The sequence below is a fragment of the Thermobia domestica genome, chromosome 2 (assembly GCF_964235325.1).
Source record: "Thermobia domestica chromosome 2, izTheDome1.hap1.1, whole genome shotgun sequence".
Taxonomy (NCBI): Eukaryota; Metazoa; Arthropoda; class Insecta; order Zygentoma; family Lepismatidae; genus Thermobia; species Thermobia domestica.
This window is the reverse complement of record NC_137455.1, coordinates 384,249,435-384,273,644: the sequence shown is the minus strand read 5'-3', so window position 1 is coordinate 384,273,644 and position 24,210 is coordinate 384,249,435. Positions and strand designations below refer to the sequence as shown.

Here is a 24,210-nt window from a genome sequence, read left to right as displayed (position 1 = left end):
TTAAGAGAATAAAATCCCACTATCAAGTTTTAAATTCATCTCATCATTTGTAATCTACAGGGTGGAGAACAAAGAATTTCATACATCATGTGTTTTATGAATATACCAGCAAGTTTTCTTCAGGTCATCGAGGAAAAGGTGAAGTGTACGTCGAAACTGTACGCAGATTTTGTTTTTGGGATACTTGAAGGAAGGAGAAGTTTAGATATACAGTTACTAAATCTCCATTTATTATATTTTTTTTTAAAAAGCGAAAATCGCTTCCTTGTACAGGGTGATTCAAAAATCCGGGAAATTGTGAAAATTAAATAATTTCATGAAAACAAATTTTAAAAAGAAAAGAATTATTTCTCTCATTTAATAGTAAAAATAATGCCATTTTAGAATACATACAATACAATTTTAATAACCGCCAGTGGCCACCTGTTACTATTTGGTACCAAAATGAACACCATCCTCTTAGGTATTGATCAACACTAGTATCATCCTATAGCTTACCGTTCCTGCGATATGGCCCCTTAAATCTCCGGAAATATGAACTTTTTTGGCCAATATCTTGGGAACGGTAAGTCATAGAGAGATGATACTAGTGTTGAGCAATACCTAAGAAGATGGTGATCATTTTAATACCAAATAGTAACTGGTGGCCACTGACCAAACTAGTGGCCACCGGTTACTAAAATTGTACTGTATGTATTCTAAAATGTCATTATTTTTATTATAAAATGAGATAAATATTTTTTTAAAAAATTGTTTTTATGGAATTTTCAAAATTTCCCGTTTTCTTGAAGTACCCTGTATAATAAGACATTCCACAGTTGTGGTTCAGAAACAACTCGGAAGTGTTTACCTGCTCCTTTGGAGAAGAAACAAAGACTAAGAGCTTTTTCGAAGTACGAGCCCAATGATAGAAAAAGTAAAGTAGAATCTGATACGTCACACACGTGATAAACAGATACTTTTAGATTGTTTCAAAATAAACCAGGAAAACGCATTCACTCAACAAACTAAGGTAAAATTGTAAATAATACGTCATCCTGGAAAATACAGAAGGCTTTAACGAAAATAAGCTGTTTCCATAAACAATTTCTTCCTCAAGGATTTACAAGGTCTTCAGCTTCCGTGAATGTAAAATTGTAAATAGAAAATGAAAGTGTTTGTGTTTTCAAGTATTGACTATAAAACCCTCTGACAATTTTACTAAATCATTCATTCTGGCAATTACTCAAGTTAGTGCTACGAGTAAGTGTGGTGGATCTGCAGCCATGAACTTATATGAATTGTAAGTACGCCTTTTGCACTTATTCTCTGTCTATCATAATGTGAAGACCTGAACATTCGACAGTCTTAACGTATACACGAGTTTGTGAACCTCATATGTTTTAAAGATCACGTTACTGGTCCTCCACCTTAATAGGTAATGTTTTGTATCTATTGCATTCGCTTTTTTTGTAAGTCTTTTTATGGTGTTGGTTACGATGATTGTTTACTCTTATTAATAAACCCTTTTGGTGGTGTTTGTCTTTGGAAATCACCATTCGATGGCGAAAGTGCAAAATGTCGTATCTCCTCTTTTTATGGAATTTTAGATTTTGGTTGCATTCAATTCCCCACATCTGAATCTACGTGTGTGCAAAAGCTCGTAAACGAAATCCCAATAATAAAAAACGTAAAAAAAACTAACTTTTAAAACCTGGTATCGCATATAAGATAATGTAAAAGCAGAACGGTTTTTTAGCTCTCCTGAAAAGTTTGGTTTTGATGAGTTACGAGGATTTGCACTTTCGCCGTCGATTCTTATTTTAAACTATCCACATCTTTTAGATTATGCAACCCAATCACCACTATGCTACTTTAGCATGAATACTACCACAATATTCATTCTATTACACTTTTTAATAAATAAATGGACCGCAAAACTTAGGCATACGTATTCAATATCCTTAGGGTACCGTCCATATAAGAATTGAGTAATTGTGGCTTGATTACGCAGATATTCCTTACATGCGTCAATTAATATTCTTCTGATACATGGGTCTCTGATATTTTCCAGAATCAAGGAGTCAAGTTAAAAATATATTATAAATTTATAAATATATTTATTACTCTTTTCTTAATTATTAAATAGGATTTTCAGTACAAATAACACTTAAGACAGGAAACACAAAATAATTATATGTATGTGAGATATATATATCTTACTTATGCAACATATTGAAAATGAAGTGCATTACTTCTGCTTTTCTGTATTGCTATCACAGATTAGGAGAAAGAGAGAAGCTCTTTTAAATCAGATTTCTGGCTCCATCTTGAAAATACTTTTCCCATGAGTCAAGCATGTCACTAAGTTTATCCTGGACAGATTTAAAATACGGAGGCAAAGATGTGCGAGATAACCTCTCCAGAAGTGGCCTTTTGTACAACTTGGAGGCTTCTTCGCGCTCTTCTCTTGTTACTGCACGGTCATCCAGATGGACCAGGTCTTTGAACCAAGATATCACGAACAGCCTGCAAAGAAATTCAAAATGTATAAGTACTCTTTATAAAATCTGAGGAAGAGAGTTGTTTCATAGAATAAGATACCTGGCACTATCATGAAAATATTTCGTATATGGTGCAGATTATATGAACGTACATTTCTTGGCTTTAAATTGTTTCCCTCACTATTCCTTGTGTTTATACGAAAAATATTAGGGGAAAAAAGCATGGTTGGATTGAAGGAGAATCGCACCAGCTTTTCTTATAAGTGCATATGTTACCAGCAATATGCGTAGAAACTTGTATATGGTACTTCTCTTAATCCAAGCCAACCAACAGCTTCTGGCAAGTTATTTTGCAGAAATAATTCACTCTTGTATAAATAATTGAATGGTTATCTATCTGGTTTAAACTAACTATACATTCCATTCCTAAATAAGTAACAAACACAGTAAAACCTTAGACGTGTTGGTGTATCAGTTTCCGTGAGACTTGATTTGATTTGATTTGATTTTGAGTTTAACGTCCCTTTCAATAGCGAGGCTATATGAGACGGGACCTACTGATTAACGTGGAATCCAAACCACATGAGCTCCCGCCGGGATCTGTCAGACTATTGAAGTTAAGGACTGATCAGCTATCATACTTCAAAGGAAAAAGAAGAGTGTGTCTGCATTACGGCGTCCACCTAACGTCATGAGAATAATTGGAGAACTATTTGAAAAACTGAAGAAAAAAGATAACGAGCTCCGTTCAAGTAAACCGGGAAAACGAAATGGGAGTTGTGTTGATCCCATATCCTACTTAAAGGAAGAAGCCGACCAATAGCCTTTAAGCCCGCCATGAAGTGTACTTTCGTTAACAAATAGAATTAACTGACTGTATCGCTGGCAGATTAGTGGCATAGGTCGGACCACTCCCTAACGCAATTTTCTTAACTTTGCTTCTATGTGTAGTAGCAGTATCTGTACACATTGAGTTGATTTTGAGTTTAACGTCCCTTTCGGCAGCGAGGCTATATGAGACGAGACCTACTGATTAACGTGGAATCCGAATCACATGAGCTCCCGCCGGGAATCGAACACGGGCCTCCCACGCCAAAGGAGCGTACGCTAACCGCTTAGGCATGAAGGACCTCTGATGTATACACGTACCCAAAAATTTGTTATCAATATGGTTCTTGTGGAAACCAAAGTTGCTAAAAAATTCAGACGGCCACTCAACCCATTCCATTTCGTAACTCGATTGCTTTATATTAGCAATTAAAGTTAGTCCAAAGATAGTGAAAGTAGTGGGAACATTAGCAATTTAAAATATGTAAAAAGTCTAATTTATCTCTACAAAAGGATTTAGTATAATGACGTTAGATGATGCTAAAAATAAATAAGTAAAAAAATAAGAAAGAAAACCCAAGCGCCTGGGTGTGTTTGAAAAACCACGTAATATTATCCATTAATGAAATTAAATAAAATATTAAGCTTTGTTTTTTTAAGTTTTAAGAAAATGACCATTAAATGACAGAGAGATGATTTTTTGTGTTTTCAACATGACTGTAACTTCCTTAAGAGCCTGACATACTAGAAATAATACAAAATGTACCATTTTTCTTTTGCTTGTTTTTCATAAGTGAAAGAAGATAATGAAATGAAACTTCATTTGCAATCATAGATAATGTTATACTACAACAGCAAATATGAACCTGAAGAATTTTCAGTGTTGCCAGAATAATATTTCCCCCAAAATCTAAGTTAAGGCAGCGACTAGAGGAACGAACTCAACTGCATTTGATTACGTATCAAGTTGTTTTGGAATCCTGTGTACTACTTTTTAAATAATAGTTTTATTTAGTTTATAATAAACAAAATAGTTTTAACATAGTTGTTCACATGATACCCAAAACAACATGATACGTAAACAAATGCAGTTGAGTTCGTTCCTCTAGTTGCTCCTGTAACTTAGATTTTGATTTTGATGGAATTGTTATTCTGACAACACTGTAATTTCTATGGATGGCAACAATGAAAATTCTTGAGGTTCATATTTTTTGTTGTAGAATAACATTATCTATGATTGTGGTAAGGTGCATTTCATTATCTCGTTTCACTTACGAAAAACAAGCAAAAGAAGAATGGTAAATTTTGTATTATTTTTAGTATGTCAGGCTCTTAAGAGTCTTCATCCCGGCGAAATTAAAATACCGCTAATTTTACAGTAATTATGTGATATCTTCAAATAGATAAAAGATGATTGAAATATGGAACAAGAGTGCCCTAGACAATATTATTTTGCGTGAGGTACCGTTATCACAAGTCACCTAATGGCTTTCCGCTTTCAGCTGTTTAGAAAGGCGAAAATAAATGCCGATTTTTAAAATGGCTCGAAATCGAAAGCAGATAAGTGAGTCGTGATAACGGTTTCACATGTAAGCGCTCTTGTTCCACATTTCGATTATCTTTTATCTATTTGAAGATATCACATAATTACTGTAAAATTAGCGGTATTTTAATTTCGCCGGGATGAAGACTTAACTGCTTATGGCCATAAATGGTGTTTAAAAATGATCTAAAGCTAATACGGTTTTGAAAGCAATGCCCAGTGTTTGCTTACCTGTACTGCAAGTACTCGTGGAAGGTTCCTCCATTGAGATAGCTTGGCGCTGCAGAGTTGCCCATGAGGCTGAGATACTGAAGGTTGGGGAAGCTGTCGTGTAGATTTTTGATAAATGGATAGAGTCTTGTTATCCTGTTGTGATTGATCCACAGCAGCTGGAGACTTGGCAGATGAGGAAATACGATGTCTGAGTCGATGTTGTTGTGGTCCAGAATCAGTGAGGTCAAGTTTTCAAACTCCGATAAGAAATTAAGTTTGCTGTAAAGAAAGAAAAAAAATGGAAGCCGTTACTGGGTTATAGAACATAGATAAGGAAAATTAAAATATCTAGATTAATAGTTGCATTTAAACGTAGTTCGTTGATTATTTTTTTCGAAGTCTTTTACTAATAGAACAATAGAACACATGCCGTGTCAAAGACAGAAAAGAAAGTTTTATTATTATTTTACGTATATTAGTTTTGCGAGCTGTTTGATGTCAAGGGACTCTCGATTGAGCGTTTCTGCTCTCATTTTTCCCAGGCCACTTTGCGCTCAGTGACGTCAAGTGGAGGTATCGCCAAGGATGTTATAAAATAGAGGATCTGCCCATACAACAAAATCGTGAAGCCATACATATCCTATGATTAGTGATTTTCTTACCTGTGAAATGTTATTTCGGGTAATTTCTTCTCACTTATATTTATACACCCATACGCACAGCATGTAACCATTCTATAATATAAATCTGAAGCAACAGCTTAAATAAAAATAAACGACAGACACACTACATGTCTATCATGAAGATCCCAATGTTTTGAGCCAACATATATGGCGGAAACGAGAGTAACCAATCAGAAATGCCAATGACAGGTTGTTTTTCGGCTCTATTAAGTTAATAGGATGAATATATACATGGGCAGATTCTCTATTTTATAGCATCCTTGGGTATCGCCAGGTATCGTTCAAGAACAAGTGAAATACTGCATACGTAATTACGCTAGTTGGTATACTGTTTCAAGATGGACAAAAGTCCCTCCACATGACGAATTATTTGCGAATTTTTCAATTTTGAGCCCTCCATTCGATAGAGGATCAAAAACTATCTGAAAGAAGTGGTGGAATTTTTCGCGTCACTCTTACCTTGTCCGAGATATTGGTCAAAAAAGTTCCGATTTCGGGAGATTTAAGGAGCCATATCTCGGAAACCCGTAAGTCATGGAGAAATGATATAGATGTTGATCAAAACCACTATTAATTCAATACCAGTACCAGTTATTGGTTCAATAATTACTGCGTGATTAGTTAATTTAATCAAATAAATTTAATGTACAATTTCGTACTAATTTCGAACAAATTAATTCTTTTTAAGTTCCTTCTGACAATGCTCTTTGAGCATTCTCAACTGGTTTAAGCTCAAGTACATTTTTTTTTAATATATAAATACAGTTGCAAAAAGTTAAAGTATGGAGTGGAGTTAAAGATGGGAGGCAAAGTTTCTCTAATGATTGATTTATATGTAAGCTAAGGGATCAGTTAATAAATGCAAAAGAATAATGATGGTTGAACAATTGATAGGATAAAAAATTGGAAAAAATAGGAGAATTCCGAAAAGAACTGTGGACATGATACCCACATCAGGTGCATATATACTGTGTTGAGTCTGCTATCCTTCGCTGCAGCAGAGATACGCTTTCTGCATTAAGCAACCGCGCACTATGCTAAATTATCAAGATAGCTCAAGTTATTTCCAATTTCAGTTCAACAGCCTGGTTACATACCTGAAATTGTTATGACTCAAATCCAGCGTTCTGACAAATATGCCAAAGCTGTCAACCAGATTGTAGGGTACATCCTGAAGGTTTTCGTAAGCCAGTGTCAGCCTTGAGTCATCTTCCATCGTGGAATAATCATCTTCCTCTTCCTCCTCCTCAACTTCATCTCGGAGATCAACAAACACTAATCTAGCCAACGACGTCATTTCGGGAGGATCGTCCTCTGTCCTGTTAGAAACAAAAGTTCTCATGAGAAAAGGAAATGTATATATCTTCAAACATGAACTTGCAATGTTCTCCCTAACAACTAAGCTTATCAATACATGAGCTGTTTAATCACAAGGAAATATTAAGTTATTCAGAGTGATAAAGGGGTTGATCTAACCATATAAAATATATTTCGAAAAGTCTGTGTTTATTAGCTGTTTGACCCACACTGCGTATAAACAAGTGGTTTATCGATCAGAGAAAATTCGATATGGAGATTGCACAGCCTGATGACGTAGTAATACGAAGGAGTTTCGTTGTGCTGAAAGAAGATAACTATTTCTTCTAAGTCAGTAGTAATTAAAGTTTGTTTTGAAGAGAACGGAGAGAAGTGAAACCTACAGAACGACTTACTAACAGAACCTTATCGTGCCTCACCACAGTTTTACGGAGAAGTGACGTTGAAAATATGTTTTATAGTGATGTACAGATTTCACTCTGATCCCTAATACTTTGCACGATGAATTTGCCTATCCTAAAATTTTGCTTTGCTAAGTGTCATCCCATTCCCAATTTGGTAGATTATATATAATTTGTAATTTTCGACTTCCGTTTTTTTATATATTTTTTTTTATTTATTCTCTCCAAGAGTTTATTTTATTTTATTTATTTATTTTTTAAGTCTCATCTCCTAAAATTGTACCATATCAGATCGAAATAACCCATGAGAAAGATTGGCTAAATTGAATAATGCTAAATGGTGCCCCTAGCAACCTCAAGTTTTGAGTGCATTTACAATATACAGTATGAGATAAAGGTACCTTGTAAGTGTAGAATACCAGAGTCTTATTAATAAATCGTTTACGAACGTCCAACGACACATTTTTTGATGTTAGTAATCCTCTTTTCCTATTAAATGCTTGTTTAGCCTGCGATATTCTGGAACTTATTTATAGAACATTAGGATTACTTTGTATTTATGTAGAAGTAACGTAAATAATCATTCTCATATTGTAATCACCATAGAAACTTGATATACATCCTACTACGTGTTTTGTCACTAACTTTGCACGAACTGATCGAATTTTGTTCGATGCTCAAAGGATGTGATTCTCTGTACAATGCCGAAAACAATATGTCAAGTGAACAGTTTGTTCAGAAGTTATTAAAATAACATGTGTATTCCTATTTTTGCTAATGATAGTGCAAGAATGGAAAAACACTGAATAAATACTACGCTGTATTAGCAGATTAAATCTAATTGAACTAAATGAAAGAATAAACTAATTGTAAACAAACGCAAAGTTCATTTCCTCGTGGGAGGTCGTGTCTCGTTTTAGTGCATTTGTTAACGCGAAACAAGATAAAAGAACTGGAACTGTTTTCATTTAGAAATATTTCCTGTTTTCAATACATTTGTCATTGTTATTGCTGACATATGTCATTAAAATGATCGATTAGGAGCCACACAGTCTGGACACGGAACTCTTTATCACAGTCACGTTTACGAAAGTGAACTTGGAACGATCGGTCATCTTTTCTTTCTCGCTGAGTGACCCCGGCGAGAGATTATCTCTGTTAAGCAAGAACGCTACCTTGGGTACTTTTCCTCAGTTGCCCCAGATAACTCAAAGCGGCCATCTTCGTATTCGAATAACGAGTACAGAATACTGTTAGCAACAGATGGTAGGAAGTCATCACTAACTTTTTTTTTATCGTCATAAATGGCCTTTGTCCCTTTGGAATATCTACAATGGTTGATTTTCACAAAATGATGCATCTGGTCATCGGATTCAAGAATTCTTTAAACGAGGACACGGTACTCTTTGAATTAACTAATATAACTCGGTATACAATGGTTTTGCAGCAATTTTAAAAAGGAATAAATATGCAGGGGGATAGATGTAACCGTTGTGCATACGTAAATTTTCAGAGAAGAAACAGACGTATAAGAAGTTTTTCATGTAATATTTACTTACGTTCCACATTTCAAATACATGGAAGTAACTTTCCGAGATAAGTTAAGTCCCTAGTATGTGCCACTCTTGTGTAAACACTTTCTTTAGCAATTAGTGTCCCAGTGTAGCCTCCTCAAATTTTGATTTTGACACTACTCCCAGACAAGATTTTCTGGATACTCTGTTTCTGATTCTCCATTTTTTTTTTTTTTTTAAGAAAACGGTATTCTTTTCCTGTAATCACTCCATATTTTATGATTTACTTGTAGTATTTTATTTCTGTGGCGATGAATGTTTGGGTTTGTAAAGCAATAATGTTTCTTAATTTCTGAGACATTTGTCCAAATAGTATTTGCTGAGAAAACATACAGGGTGTCTCTAAAGTACCCTGACATAGGATAACTCTATTATCATCAGTTATAACGAAATGTAAGAGGGGAAGCCATCTCCAAATATGATGTTTTCAATCTAAAGTGAAGAATTAATTAAATCGGGACTTTTGAGACACCCGGTATATTAATGTCATAACTTGAAACTTTTCCTTTAAATAAACAGAAAGAATTTCTTGATGTCTTTAATGTAATTTCCTTACAAAAAGAAACTTTTTTTCTTCCCGCATTTAGATTTAGAAAAGGGTTTACTAGTAGTCATTTTCTCTCTCTCTCTCTCTCTCTCTCTCTCTCTCTGCAGCGATAATCCTTTAGGTTTATTAAATCATAATGTTTCTTGATATCTTAGATTGATAACTTGCCCACGAATGTAACTCCGTCAATCAGCGTCTCTTAGCGAAACATGATTTATATTTTTATTATATTGCGATGTGAATAACCAAGAGTTTATTGAACACGTTGCGACGTAGTTTTATTTAAGAATAATTGCATCAGCCAGAAAAGAGATGTTGATCATATAACCTTGGATCATATGATCATCACGGTTATATATTCTAATGAAACCATACCCACACATGCATTAGTCATTAAATGTTGCATTACTAATTTCAATTTCAAAATAAAATCTACTTGTTGTTGGCAAGTTTTTACATATTGTCCTTTGTTTCGTGATTCTTGTTCACATGTTTCGGCGCACCATCTCCAAAGGGGGTCTGAGGTTCAACTGTAGCGATAACCTTCTTGCTATCACGCTTCTAAAACATCGAGTTCAAAGATGAAGACTGCCTACTCATTTAATTCTAACGGTCTTGAGTGCGTACTTGCTTTTGTTTATAAATAAATACTTTTCACTAACACACTCTAGTTGATGACTATCGTATTTCAAAACAAAGCATTAATTATCAGTTATAGGATTGCTGTGTCATCTTGTCCGATTCAGACGTAGAAATTGTAGAACTTCGGGAAGAAAAATAAGTAAAGAATTTTATATGAGAGGAAGAAGAATACGACAATTTGTCGTTGATACTTTATATTGTTTACTATGATAGGTACGTGTAATTGTCGTCTCATAAAAGTACATACTCTGTCCTTGGATCTGTTTGGATACAGTTTTTGTGACGTACAAAGAAATAAATTCTATGTATGTTACCGAAAACGGACTTCACATTTCAATTTATTTCGAAGTTATATGCGAAAGAAAAGTCCTTGATCCGCGCCGATGTAACTGTGTAGTTTTTATATATAGGGTGGTAAAATAATATACCAACAATCTAAAACTGGAAGAGGTCATAGGCAAGAAATTAAGCAAACAAACAAACAAACAAACAAAGGATAATGAATATAATTCGAAAGCGGCATTTTTTTTCTTTTTTTTTCATCTGAGAGACATTGAAAAACCGGCAAAGGCGTTGATATAATGTCGAATGGACGCAGAAAGACATCGCTCTGGGTCAAAAGACTACATTTACTAGGTGCGACTTTCTGTGTAATGACTTACAGATGGGAACGGAGTGATTGCCACGCAACGGGAATCCCCACAGATGGGAAATGCGTGAGTGAATTCTCTCATCTGTCTGTAAGGATCTCCGTATTGCAGCGAACATTCCGCTCCCATCTATGCGTCATTGTATTTGTCGAGTGTGGCTTTCTGTGTAATCTTTTGACCTAACAGCGATATCTTTTTCGTCGTCCATGAGATATTCGGCATTATACCAACGCCTTTTAAGTTTTCCAAGTTTTTCGCTAACTCACTTTCTCAACGTCTCTCAAATGAAAATGGTGTACTGTGTGTACTATAAAAGAAAATCTGTAGGAAGTGTTATACTTTTCCCGGTCATTATTACTCTTTCATGGCCAAGAGCCTAATACGCGTTTTTTTCTATGCGTGTGGCCTGGATCGCACTTTTTGTGTGTGTTTGGTCCCTTCCATTGACATTGTTCTTCATTGTAGACATACACAAAAATATTTGGGCTTTTCTTTCAAATATGACCAATTTCATTTAAATACTATCCAAAGCGACGTAATGGGGGCTCAGTGGTAGAGCGTTCACCTCCGGTGCTTGGGGTCCCTGGTTCGATCTCAGCTCGCGCCGTGTGGACTTTGTGGTGGACAAACACCGTGCTCGTGGGTTTTCTTGTAGTTCTCCCGTTTCATCCCACTTTCTTCATTCCACCATTTCACTCATCTCTCATCATCACCGTCTCCTTTAGCCTAACCGGCATAATCGTGGGACGTAAAACTTAAAGATTTCATTTCATTTTTCCAAAGCGACGTAATACCATTTTAAAGTATGATATTATTTCTATGGACATGCTGTATATTGAAGAAATACTTGTAACAAAGCGTGCTTAAGTTAACATATTGTGTCAAATGCTGTAAATTACACAATAGCGAACATCGTTATCACACTCCACGAGATAAAAATGTGTAATTATCTTTTAATTTGCGGCAAGTGTTTAATCTGCTACTTATCAACAACGAAATTGGATCAGCATTGATTTGATAGCAGGCGTATCGTTGGAATTGACAAGCAAGGATATCCTAATGGAAAATTTTCCTCTTTGTACCTCTTGCAACTCATGTCATAACCTCATTTGATTTTGAGGTCACTTTTTCCATGTATTTTTTGCTAATAATTCTGACATCACTCCTTAATACAGTTAGAGTTGATAAATGATGACCTCGCGTTAGGATTATTTCAGACTTATTTGATCTACATCTTAATATAGACAATTTTATTTATTTATTTCTCCTTAATGCTTTGTCGGCACCGATGCTACAGTATATAGAATGAGACTTACAGTTTCAAACACTGTAGTGTGTTCGATGCTCTCCCACCGAAAATAGAACCCGTAACATCGTGCACTTAAAGGCCAAAGGCACGTGCTGTAGATAGGATGCCCATAGGTGGGCTATAGGGTGCAGATTGCACCTATGAAATTTTGTGGAAAATATAATTTTTCATTCAAAATGTCACAATCGAGGCCTTAACATGAATAGCAGTTTAAAATAATTAATTGCCACAACAAAGAATCCGTGTAAATGGATATAAAGTGAATCTGTTTAAAAGGAATGGGGCACAATATATCAAATGAATTAGCGTCCTATATATTTGATGCAAATCCGCGTAGAAACTCTACATTTTTGGAGGGGATTGTGCCCAAGCATTTAAAATGGATTGGCACCACTAGCAGTAGCCATTAGACCAAAGAGGTGGGCACAGAAAATCTGAGAAAAAACAAGGAAACGGGATATTTTCGTGGAAATTACACTGTGCTTTTGTATTACTGTTGATTTCTCCTTCATATATGGTAGCCCGTCCCACGTATCATTTCAATCTAGACATTGTTCTCATCGTTTTATTCATCATCACATAGTTCCGAAGTTAACGTGGGTCAAGTAATGAAACTATCATGAAAGCAATGAATATATCATCATACAACTACTTGTTGTTTGAGGGGGGGAGGGGGGAGGAAGATTAATTTTGTTCCTTTATAAAATGGTAAATTAAATTGTGTACATGCTTAATTTCCGAGTATCCGTTCGCAGTACAGATAACCTGAGTCTATTCTTTGTTCCGAAATCTAGATTTGGAATAATCAAAAGGCCGCTCATAGAGACTTTCTGCTGGATTCAACAGACGTCATTCTACCATAGGTACTATTTATTCCTGAAAGAACTTTCCGGTTATCATATGTAAAATATTGTGTATAAATGTTCATCATATATTGTTAGTACTTTTCTAGTAATATTCTGTTGTTATATATAACAACAGATTATCAATAGAAAAGTACGGGGGTAAGTCAAAAATTATCAGCAATTTTGACATAACTCATCTTACATTGTTAATACTACTGACCTCTGCCCTCATTTATTTTATTGTTATGCTGTTGTGGGTATGCTATGCAAGTTTGATCCTAATTCCTCCATTTATCTTCCTTTTGTTGCAGATAGATCATGGTCGCTCCATTACAAGTTTGCACCAAAGATGAACAACGAGAAGTGATCCAGTTTTCGTAGTCGGAAGTTGTATCAGGAACCATGACTAATTTCCAGATCATGTACCACTTCATCAATAGTTACTCGTCTGTTTAACAGAACAATATGACATCCACGCTCAATGTTGCCATCATTTGTAGCCGTAGAGGTCATCCGGCCCCTTCCTTGTGAGTAACACTTGTGGGCATTTTTGAATTTTTCAATCCATTCGTAGACATTCCTTTACGACAAGACACTGTTTCTGTATTGTGACGAAAGTCTTTGATGGATTGCAGTCCCTGATTAGTGCTCGTTGTTCTCCTTTAGTGCAACTTTCTAATGGAGCGACCACGATCTATCTGCAACAAAAGGAAGACAAATGGAGGAATTAGGATCAAACTTTCATAGCATGGCCACAACAGCATAACAACAAAAGGAAGACAAATGGAGGAATTACGATCAAACTTTCATAGCATGACCACAACTGCATAACAACAAAAGGAAGACAAATGGAGGAATTAGGATCAAACTTTCATAGCATAACCACAACAGCATAACAACAAAAGGAAGACAAATGGAGGAATTAGGATCAAACTTTCATAGCATGACCACAACTGCATAACAACAAAAGGAAGACAAATGGAGGAATTACGATCAAACTTTCATAGCATGACCACAATAGCATAACAACAAAAGGAAGACAAATGGAGAAATTACGATCAAACTTTCATAGCATGACCACAACAGCATAACAACAAAAGGAAGACAAATGGAGGAATTACGATCAAACTTTCATAGCATGACCACAACTGCATAACAACAAAAGGAAGACAAATGGAGGAATTACGATCAAGCTTTCATAGCATGACTACAACAGCATAACAACAAAAGGAAGACAAATGGAGGAATTACGATCAAACTTTCATAGCATGACCACAACTGCATAACAACAAAAGGAAGACAAATGAAGGAATTACGATCAAACTTTCATAGCATGACCACAACAGCATAACAACAAAAGGAAAACAAATGGAGGAATTACGATCAAACTTTCATAGCATAACCACAACAGCATAACAATAAAACAAACGAGGACACAGGTCAGTATCAACAATGTAAGATGAGTTAAATGTCAAAATTGTAGATAATTTTTGACTTACCCTCGCATTAACAAAAAAAAATGTTTAGTAAATTTATGGCGAAGGCGCGTATACTAACAATATGAGTATAAGAAACCTTACGAAGCTTTAAATTCATAGCAAAATTAGTATAGATAAAGTACACATTACATTGAAAGTTAAGGGAATGTATTGCACTGAGAATTTGTTTCCAAGAATTCTAGTACACGTGAGATAACTTTGCTCAACTTCTTCACGAGATTGGCATGCTAAATATCAATCAATCATCACCGAGGCAATTAAATTGAAACTATTAACGTTATCTCCGAATGAATATGGCTTTGATTTAATCAGATCACATACCACGTCGTGTAAAACGTGCCATCATTAACTGTGAATTTCATTTTCTTATCAAGTCCTTTCGTTAAAATTACTTATTAAATGGGTCATCGATAAGAAATTGAATCCTTAATTACAACAAGATTTACAGATCGTTAATCCTTCTTACACCACGTAGTGAAAGATATTAGAAATTAAAGTAACATGAAAACAATCAGTTGTTATCGCTCAATCAGAAGATAATTTCAAATCTGGCATTACTGTGTTGATATTTTGCACTGGTGTCTCTGGCATGTTAAATTTGGGGGGGGGGGGAGGGACATCAAAGAAAGTGATTTAAATGATACTACCTAGCCCAACCTGTGTGTCTTCGATTCAATTTCTTACTTTTCTGCTTACCTTCACGGACCCCCTAAGGTATATCAAGAAGTCTGTTATAATCGTTTCCCAGCCTGAATATTATATTCCAAATAAATATAACTACAGTAGAGCGTCGATTATCCGAAGTAATTGGGGGACATGGGTGTTCGGAAAACTGGTTTGTTCGGATAATCGAACTGTACATGTTTATTTGCCAAAAAGAAGTACTGTACAGTAAATTTATTCATAAAAACAGGCATCTCTTTAAAGTATTACAAAGTAACGTACAAAGGCAACGCCTTATGAAGGCCCCATTAGAAGCAATGTTCCGCCAGCGGTGGCTCAGTGCGGCGACTACTGTGGGAAACTTGGTTTGGGAGTAAGGGGGATGATGGACGGTAGGGTGGGAGAGTAACAGGTGCGAGCGAGTACACAGTTCGGTTAAGCGGTCGTTCGGATAATCGACGCTCTACTGTATTATTATTTACGGTATATGTTATTCTGTTGTTAGTATATAAATTAAATTAGAATAAAATATTGAATATTTTGTACTTCAAAATATTGGAGGGGACGCGTGATATTTTGTTCAACCAAACGTGTTGTACAGCGGGAGACACTTCTAAATGGTACAGCCATATGGAGATTTACGGCTAAGGTGTACCATTTAGAAGTGTCCCCCGCTGTACATGTCTTGCACAACATTGCCAAGTGACACATCTCTTTACTAGACATTTGGTTAAACACATATACAGTAGAGTTCCGAAAACTAGGCCTAATGTGGACCGAAGGGTGGTCAAGTTTGTGAAAATGCCGGGTTATCGGGAGTGGAGTTTAGAAAGAAGTACGAGTGTTTCCTCAGAAAATACAGTACTGTACTTGTGTGTATTGGACACTTGAGAACATAACAGAAAATAAATTGCCCAATTACCTTTAAACAAAGGAAAAATACGTACTTTATGAAGGTATAGAGCCTTTGCTATACATGAAAACGAAAATTGATGAATACAAGATGTACAGTAATTTACCTGATAACATAGACCTAAGACAAATAACCGGCAATGACCTTGAACTGGCAGAGTGTTTTCGCCCTGTCAGAGTGGGGCAGAGTTATCCGCACTGTCGGGTTATCGCGTGCCGAGTTTTAGGGACTCTACAGTATTTCAATTGTTACTCACAATTTAAATTCTAGCACGAACTCATTGAATCTATCAAGCAACCGAAGTCCTGGAAAACGCAGTTACTAATTCTGTCCTCAAGAAACTTACATTTTCTTCCTTCATTACTTGAAAATAAATTCTCATCTCCTTCTGCCCTCCGGTTGATAAATTGCATTAGACGGTATAGTCATGTGATTGCAAAAGTTCTATTTAATTCCAACAGAAATATAATAATCTTATAAATTGTGTTAATATTTTAAATCTCCCCCTCCCCAATCTGTTTTACACATTCAGACATATACGAAACAAAATCTCTCAAAATTAAAAGAGAAAAAAGAAACTCCTAAAATTAACCCTGTTTTATTCGACTTTCGCATATCTCCCTGATTTTTCTTAATGTATTAACTAAAGTAGAGGATATAGTAGTCTAGTGGTTGGACTCACGTCCGCGTGGTTCCAGGTTCGATACCCAGCCGGTGCTTTCCAGTTTTCGGCGTGCACCCAGCGTCGTGAGGCAAACTGAGAAGTTAGGTGTCTAAAAGACATGACGGCTACTAGGTCTTGAAATCTGATACTCCTGTTAAAGACAGGATGACGCAAGGGCGCCCATCAGGGAGGGCAAGGTGGGGCGCTTGCCACCACCGAGAGGAAACTGTACTTGAGAATATTGAAAATCCAATAGAATTCTTACATTAGTTACAGCAAAATTTGAAACTATTTTTGAAACGTCGCTTATACTTGCCCCCCCACTTGAAAACCACAACATGGGCGCCCTTGGGACGACGCAGCGCACTGACCACGTGTTCGTTGCCAGGCTGGATGTACTAGAGACCTGCACGGGCCGAATTTTTCGGCCCGAGCCCAATCCAGCCCGAACGTACCTAGGCCCGGCCCAGCCCGGGCCCGAAAAGTTTTGGAGATTTTCGGCCCGAGCCCGGCCCGGCCCGATAAGTTTTTCAAAATTCTTGGCCCAAGCCCGATAAATTTTACAAATTTTTGGCCCGACCCCGGCTCAATAAATTTTTGAAAAATTATCTCGAGCTAGTGTTGTAAAAAAACGGTTTTTTTTCTGTGAAGTTTTTTTCCAATAAAAAACATCGTTCTTTTTCATGTTTTTTTTCAAATGTCTGTTTTTTTTCTGGCAGCTATTATTTATTGATTTATCTTAAAGATTATTGAAATAATCAATAGAACTTGAATCGAAGCCCTCGTAACTTACAAATCGTTTGTTTCCTTGTACCTATACGAGCAAAATCGTGTGATTATTCCATTCGGACCCAGATCATTTTTGGCGTTTTCCTACTTTGTCAATTAGTGACTTATTGCTCAAAAACCATTTACCCTATTGATATGGTTAAGACCTTGTTTTTTAGAAGAGGAATGTGGCTATTGTTTGGTGTACATTACATTGCAGTGTTGCGAGCGGGTGGGAAATTACTGAGGAAAATGTAGGGGTGAAAATTTACAAAAAATCCCTAACCGAATTTCAAGATTTTTGTATCTAGCACCACTGATGCCATATGGGTCTAAGTCACCTAAAAAAAATCTTTGGTGCGTTGACAAGGTACAGTGAAAATCTAAAGTCGCTGGCTTCCATTCAAAGAGAGAAAGAAAAAATTATCTGTTTCCATACACATGAAATGTTGACACTTTTTACGCCTCAGAAGCAAAAACCAACAGATATGCCGGGGCTACAGCTTCTCCAATTATCCTATTGAAACTTTTTATGGTGCGTTCTGTAGGCTAGAGAGAAGGCTTTCAGGTAGTGGTACATTTGTTGCAACGTAGCGAGCAAGAGGGAAATAATAGAGGGGAAAGGGAAATTTGCCAATTTTTTTTTACTTAAAATCAGGAATTAATTGTTTTGGCTGGAAACACTGTCATAAAACAGACGTAAAGTATCTGAAAGTAAACCTTCGTACCCAAAGAATACTTCCTACAAGTATCATGGCGATATCTAACAAAGTAAGCATGATTTTTTTTTTTTTAAATCTCATTCTACCTCAGAAATTCACAATTTTCTTAACATTTACAGAACATACTTTATTATAAGCCTTAAGTGTACTTCCCCTAATTATTCTACCGAAACTTTTTATGGTGTGCTGTGTAGGCCAAGGACGAGGCTTTCAGACAGTGGTACGTTTGTTCGAATGTAGCCAACAAGAAGGAAATAATAGAGACAAAAAGGGATTTTTTCACAAAATTTCTCCCTAAAATCGGAAATTAAAATTTTCTGTAGCTGGCAACAGTGCTAGCAGACACACACAAACTATCTTAAAAGAAGCTTTGGTATCCCTATAATATACCCTACAAGTATTGTGACAATATCTAATAAAGTAAGCAGGTCATTAAAAAATATTTCAGTCTACCTAAAAAAAATCACAGTTATCTTTCCACTTAGAGAACAAGATCTACTGTAAACCTTAACTGTACTTCCCCTAACTATCCTATTGAAACTTTCTATAGTGCGTTGTGAAGGGTAAAGACAAGACTTTCAGATACTGGTACTTTTGTTCCTATGTAGCCAACAAGAGGGATATAATAGACAAAACACGTAACTTTCCCCTAACATATTGAATTAAAATTTTCCGTAGGTGGCAACACTGCTACCAGACAGACGAAAACTATCTTAAAATAAACACTGGTACATTACTAATATATCCTACAAGTATCATGGCGATATTTAAGAAACAATGCTTTTAATTACCAAAAATATATTTCGATGAAGAGAAAAGTAGGGGAAAATCAAGAGTTAGAACCTTAATCCGAATTTTTCGTGCTTCCCCTAATTACCCCACTGTAACGATATGTACCCGAGTTTGTTCAGTAAGAACAAATATTCGACTGACGTAAGTTGACTTGCATTCCGACGTATAGGTACGGTTTATAACAAAAAATTCGAATTTTTTGCCCAAATTTAAGGAGATTTTAATCTCCGTAGTTGGCAACACTGCGCGCAAGCCCGTCCAATTGATGTCAACAATTAGGTATCCATCGGACGTATCTACCTGACAAGTCTTAAGGAGGTCTCTCTACAACGAATGAAGCTACAGGGGAAAAGTAATAAAGAAAATTCGAAAATTCTCGAATTTTTGACTGGGGTGAAATTTGAGAGGGAAATTCGACACACAGAAGAAAAAGAAACTAAAATGATAAACTATGGACCAACCATATTTGGCAAGAAATATATATATATACCGATATCTTAATTAGTGACCATACAGGAGCGGATTAAAAAATTGACATTCGTATGTGCCACTTTGGCCACCTGGGTCCGAAAGGGTTACGAGTGTACATTTAATTACATTTTTTGACTACTAACTTGTGTTGTTGTATTAATTATAGTCTTGACTAATAATAATATCGTTGTTGTAAACAATCACAATCTCTCCTTTTTACATCTTAGTTCCAATACTGATGCTGAGAAATGCAGGGTGTTTCAAAATGAATATCGGGGAATTAAGTCTTCTCAGTACTTATTACATTTTACGCACAATTATAAACAATACATCAAATAAAAGAACACCTCAAACAGTTTTTGCTTCAAGTGTTCGATGTGAGCTTCATTCGTCACATGGCACACATAGAGTCAATAGGTGAGAAAGGCCCATAAACTTTCCGCCATATGGCACAAAACATTCAATTCACACAGACGGTTGCACTGTAACTACAGATTCAGTCTTTGCAAAGTTAAAACACACAAAGCTTTCTGGTCTCTAGTCTCCATCTTTGCTACTTGCTCTTTCTAACGGCAGACAGAGGAAACAATGCATGACATGCGTGTGTACAAAACTGTTTGAGTTGCTCTTTTATTTGATAATACTTATAATTGTAAGTTAATTGTAATAGATACTACAAAGTTTCAAAACCCTAATATTCATTTTGAAACACCCTGCATTACTTCAAATTATGTCATCCTATATTCATGTCTTGTATGTACACTCATGTTCAAGATTATTGCTGTATGTCTATAAATATGTTGTTGTAGGAATATAATTTGATAACGAATCCGCTTGGTATTTCTTATAATATTAGTATGTGTATAATCGGCAAAGACATGTATGTGGCAAATTTCATGTCAAAACAGCAGTAAATAAGAACAATAAAACAAAAATAAAACTTTCTTTCCATTTAGCAACAGTTTCTTTTACTCTTTCTCATTTTCGTATTTATAATTCTTTTCCTTTGAAATTTACAACAAATATACATTTTCCGATTATACACGTAATATTAAAAGTACCCTGCAAAATCATTATCAAATTATATTCTTACAAGAAGACAGTTATAGATATGCGACAATCATTGTGGACATGCAGTGGCGGCCGGTGGATTGTGGTTTCGGGTGTTGCAGTACGAACGATAAGAGACAGAAGATATAAAGTTGACTCATTGACTAATCAGCATAACTTTAGATGCAAATGCTATGTGACATGTTAAAATAAATAAAATTCTGTTTTAAAAATATAAAAAATGCAGAACATTTTATCCGATTAATCACCTTAATTAATTAGTAAGTTCATTATCCTCTCTTTTATTGGAGCAGATCTGCCTAATACATGCTGGTTGAACTCTGGTATTCTTATTGTCAGGTCTTTTTCGATAGAAAGCATAACCAATGGTGATAACCTTTCTTGCAACATTCAATTCCTTTAAAGTGTCAATTCTTTTTCATGTAGAAAATTACTTTTTCGTCTTTTGCTGACGCCATAGATACAGTTAATATTAGTTTCAGAAGCTTTGCCGATTTACTATATATTTTTTCTTGATTATTGCGAACGATTCATTCTAGCAAACTCAGTCCCTAACAGTAATCCGTATTCCTCTTCAGCGTTGACTGAAGAGAGTTCGTACCAGAGATTAGTGTTATAAAAAAAATGTACATTGAACACATCCACAGTTTATCCAGGAAAATTTAAAATAAATTGAGGAAATGTATCTGGTGCAAACAACACTACTGCCATAATATATCCTGTAAATTTAAACTGGATTTTTTTTTTTTAACATTCTCCTGAATTGCCCTTTGCTTGTTTTGTCTAAGCCTTAATTGAAAATTTTTCCTCAGTTAAAAGCTGGTCAATACTTTGTAAGTTATTTACAGAAGTCATGGTATACAATTCATTCAGAATTTGTAGGTTATTTACAGAATTAAAGCGCACACAATAAAATTAAACCTAATAATTAAAAACCAAAACAGCTGATACAAAAGAGGTACTGGTAAATGAATTCCGAATGTCACATATTCATACATCAACACACACACATGTGCGTAAAAGAAAAACTACATTCCAAATCATCCGTCTTGGTTGTTACGCAATGCACGAAGAACACAATATACTTCCACATGAGGCGAAACAACGCTTACCAATGTGATATGTTCTAGAAAGGAAACCTCGCAACCCGCCAGATGAAGGATCAACATGTAACAGAAGCCCAAAAATCAAAGGACATCAAAACAAACAGCACTGCAGTTCTACACCCAGAAATATTAACTGGGAGGGGTCCAACGTATTTGAGGGAGGTCCAATACGTCTACATAATATGGAACCTGTCTTATACTGCACCCGAAAAGACGATAAGTAATTCTTACTTAGGCCTACTGTTACTTATATTTAAAAAAATGATAGAACGATTATTTTTATAAGAAAAGAAGAGTTCATGATGAGGCATAAAATAAAATATTTAGCCTACATCAATCGTTTCTCTGTTAAACAAGTATAGTTCGTTAAGGAAGTCTACAAATGTTAGTCAAGTTTCGAAATTTTTGGGAGGTCTGGACCCGGTGGACACCCCTCGTGGCTACGCCCCTGAGCATTACAAACTAGTCCCCCATCATACAGTTTTATGTGGAAATTATCAAGAGTATAAAATATACTTATTTTATAAAAGAAATATGTTTATACTAGAATACTATCCACAGAGGGAGGGGGGGGGAAGGAAGCGATTCTACATACTGACTTATTAATATTTGATTCACAAATTACTGTAGAAGAAGCCTTCATTATCAATATAAGCTAACAATTAACTTTTTAAATGCGGGTCTACTTTAATTTTTCTCCTCTATCAGATATTTTCTTTTTTATTTTGTAATTTTGCAATCACTTTTTTTAATTGTCATTATATTGATTTGCTTCAGTATGGTCCTGTAATTTAAAAATATGAATGCATAAAAACAAATTCTATTTGTTAATTGCTAGTGAAAGAAAATTCAAAAATCTTATTTAGCGCGAAAAACCTTCTTGTTCACTGGAAACCGTGCTGTGTTGCAGAAGCACTGCAACGACCAGTCCCTTTAACTTCTGAGATAGGGGAAAGGAGACTTAACACTTGCTCCAATTGCCGCGCTGAAGGAATCTGGTCGTTGCACGCTCGCTGCAACACAATATAAATTAGAGACTCTGTGACGGATTATTTTTCGCTTTTTAAAACGGATTAACGGAACGGGCAGTTACAGAAGTAAAAAAATATGTTATTTAAAGTGTATATATGTGAGTATTAAAAAGTATTTTTTCTGTTCTTTACTACTATTGATAATATTTTTTTCTTGAAATACTTTGGTCGTTGCGCAACGCTGCAACACTAACATTAGCCGCCACTGTGGACATGAATGTACATATCATCGGGCCGACCCCAGGCAATTTGTCGCCCGCGAAATGACGTAATTTGCCGCCTAAATCTTTCTCCAGAAAGAACAAATCTTAAAAGTCACGATTTTAAGTATGCTACTCCAGCATGAACAACGAAAGGGAGGGAAACTACACTCGCATTCAGAAAGGCTTAAATACTTACTACAAATACAATATTGTTGTGTCTGTTTTTTCTTTAAATATTAATCTATTATGCTAGTGAAAGATAAAGCAAATACATCTGAAAGATGGTAATCCTTTTTATAGAATTCAATATCGAGTTTCAATCTCAACATATCAGTTTGCAATTATAGTGCAACTAGCTCTTTTACCTTTATTTCTTTATTTTCCTTCTACATCTGTTATTTAAAAAAAAAATGTTTCCACTTTCCATGATAACAATCTTATTTGCGACAAAGACAAGAGAAGCTTTCGTATCAGAACTTTGATAACTAACCAAAGGGGACAGGCATTCGAGAATTGAGTTCCTGCATTTGACAACAATCAAGCAATTTATTCTGGGATTTATTTTACCATTTGCTTTAGCACTGATCATGTTACTTAAACTAATGCGACCTAAACATAATTTATGAATGTAGTATTCAAATAGAAGGCCAGCTTAGTCAGTGGTGCCCACCCCCTCATGTCCATGACGCACCCCCCCCCCTCTCAATTGTCTATCCGTAGGTGTTCTTCCATGAAAAAAAAATCTTTTCGATTAATTTTTACACACCCTCAAGCATATTTATATAAATTTTTAATCCCCCCAAATATTTCAATGACGCAATTTGCGTCATAGCCCCCCTGGCTTAGTAAATTTAGCTACCATGATCATGAAGTCTATCTCCAACAAGAAATATTTATTTTAAATAAAACACTTATGACAGATATTGCAGCCCAGTGTAAATGCACGTGTTGCACATATGGTAGAGCCAGCAATCCATATCATATATCTAGTCGACAAATTATTTATATGATATTCAGAAAATATTAGTAGGCAAATTAGTATTAGTTTTCACCTTTAGACAAGTTATTTGCATTTTATACTGTTCGTGATATTATTTTCGTACTTATTAAAGGCCTACTTTCACGAAAAAAAAAAAAAAGCAAATGTTCATTTATACTTTTATTTCTTCGTTGATATTGGTGAAACAGTATAGAAACCCGGATTATTAGTAGGTACGCTACTCATATAAATTGTAAAATATTTGTACCGTACCAGTATCTAGTGTTTAATTT

General features: G+C 35.5%; 1 protein-coding gene across 2 annotated transcripts in view; it reads right to left on the bottom strand.

Annotated features, from left to right (window-relative positions):
• Positions 1-2,079: 2,079 nt before the first annotated feature.
• The window catches only part of LOC145678884 (leucine-rich melanocyte differentiation-associated protein-like), a 47,836-nt gene continuing 25,705 nt past the window's right edge, over positions 2,080-24,210 (bottom strand). For both annotated transcript variants that reach the window (XM_081749459.1, XM_081749460.1), the window contains exons 2-4: positions 6,848-7,069; positions 5,086-5,346; positions 2,080-2,508 (exon numbers count right to left, since the gene is read on the bottom strand). In XM_081749459.1, the coding sequence (XP_081605585.1) occupies positions 2,286-2,508; positions 5,086-5,346; positions 6,848-7,069 (706 nt within the window). In that variant the 3' untranslated portion in view covers positions 2,080-2,285. The remainder of the gene's footprint in view (positions 2,509-5,085; positions 5,347-6,847; positions 7,070-24,210) is intronic.